Here is an 838-nt window from a genome sequence, read left to right on the forward strand (position 1 = left end):
GGGCGGGCTCGGAGGGGGCGGTGGGCCACGGGCCCGGCCCAGCCCGGTCCTGCCCACGCTGCCCTGAGGTTGAAATGCAGAAGTCAAGGCTCTCTCTTCGGGATGCAGATTTCCTTGTAGCCATTCTTTCCTACACTTTCACGTCCCTGCTTTCTTCTCGGCCGAGATCAGCGAGGCTCGGGGCCCGTGTAGCCGGGAGCGCAGGAGGCTGAAAGCCGGTGCCCGGGCATAGGGATCCGTTGGGATTTAGGGCCGCCCTCGAGGTGCCCCGCTCAGAGGAATGGGTAAGTGGCCGGGAGCCGCAGGAGGGTTCAAGTGCTGTCAAGAGAGGGGGAGCACCCATGCATCGTCATTTGCCGCCGCCGCGGCTCCCTTATTGACTTTGCTCGTGTTCCTACAAGTTGTAAGAGCACGTTGAGGGTCAGGGGCAGGGGAGAGAGAGCGCTAATGACTACTTGGTTTGTTATTAGTGTTATTAGGCGAGTGTGAGGCAGGATAGGAGCCGAGCGGATGGCTGGAGCCCGTGACACGTTGTATATTATTCCTGACACCGATCATAGTAGTTAACATTTTAGCACGTTAGTTTTACAGCTCGATATAATCGGAACGGTCTTTAAAAAGTTAGTCGCGATTCACAAGCACTGCTCTGCCCTCGTCTCTCCCAAGATATAAAAGAATGTCCTCAACGACTTTTCCTTCCTTCCCCCTCCCCCACGTCTTCGAAAATATTTTTCGTTTCTTTTTGTTTTCTTCGAGTCCCTTTTTCTTTTGGTAATAAAACTGACTTGTCTGTCGGGGTGATTTCGTTTTTCATCTCTGGAATGTGTTTTGGTGTTTT

At 53.3% G+C, this 838-nt stretch overlaps 1 protein-coding gene across 1 annotated transcript in view; it reads left to right on the forward strand.

Annotated features, from left to right (window-relative positions):
- The first annotated feature begins 213 nt into the window (after positions 1-213).
- Positions 214-838, forward strand: part of PAX9 (paired box 9) — a 19,041-nt gene continuing 18,416 nt past the window's right edge. Inside the window, exon 1 of the mRNA XM_027880689.1 lies at positions 214-284. Within this exon, the coding sequence (XP_027736490.1) occupies positions 281-284 (4 nt within the window). The 5' untranslated portion in view covers positions 214-280. The remainder of the gene's footprint in view (positions 285-838) is intronic.

Source organism: Empidonax traillii, unplaced genomic scaffold (genome assembly GCF_003031625.1).
Source record: "Empidonax traillii isolate 1590-97213 ecotype Southwest subspecies unplaced genomic scaffold, ASM303162v1 scaffold74:size2480735, whole genome shotgun sequence".
Taxonomy (NCBI): domain Eukaryota; kingdom Metazoa; phylum Chordata; class Aves; order Passeriformes; family Tyrannidae; genus Empidonax; species Empidonax traillii.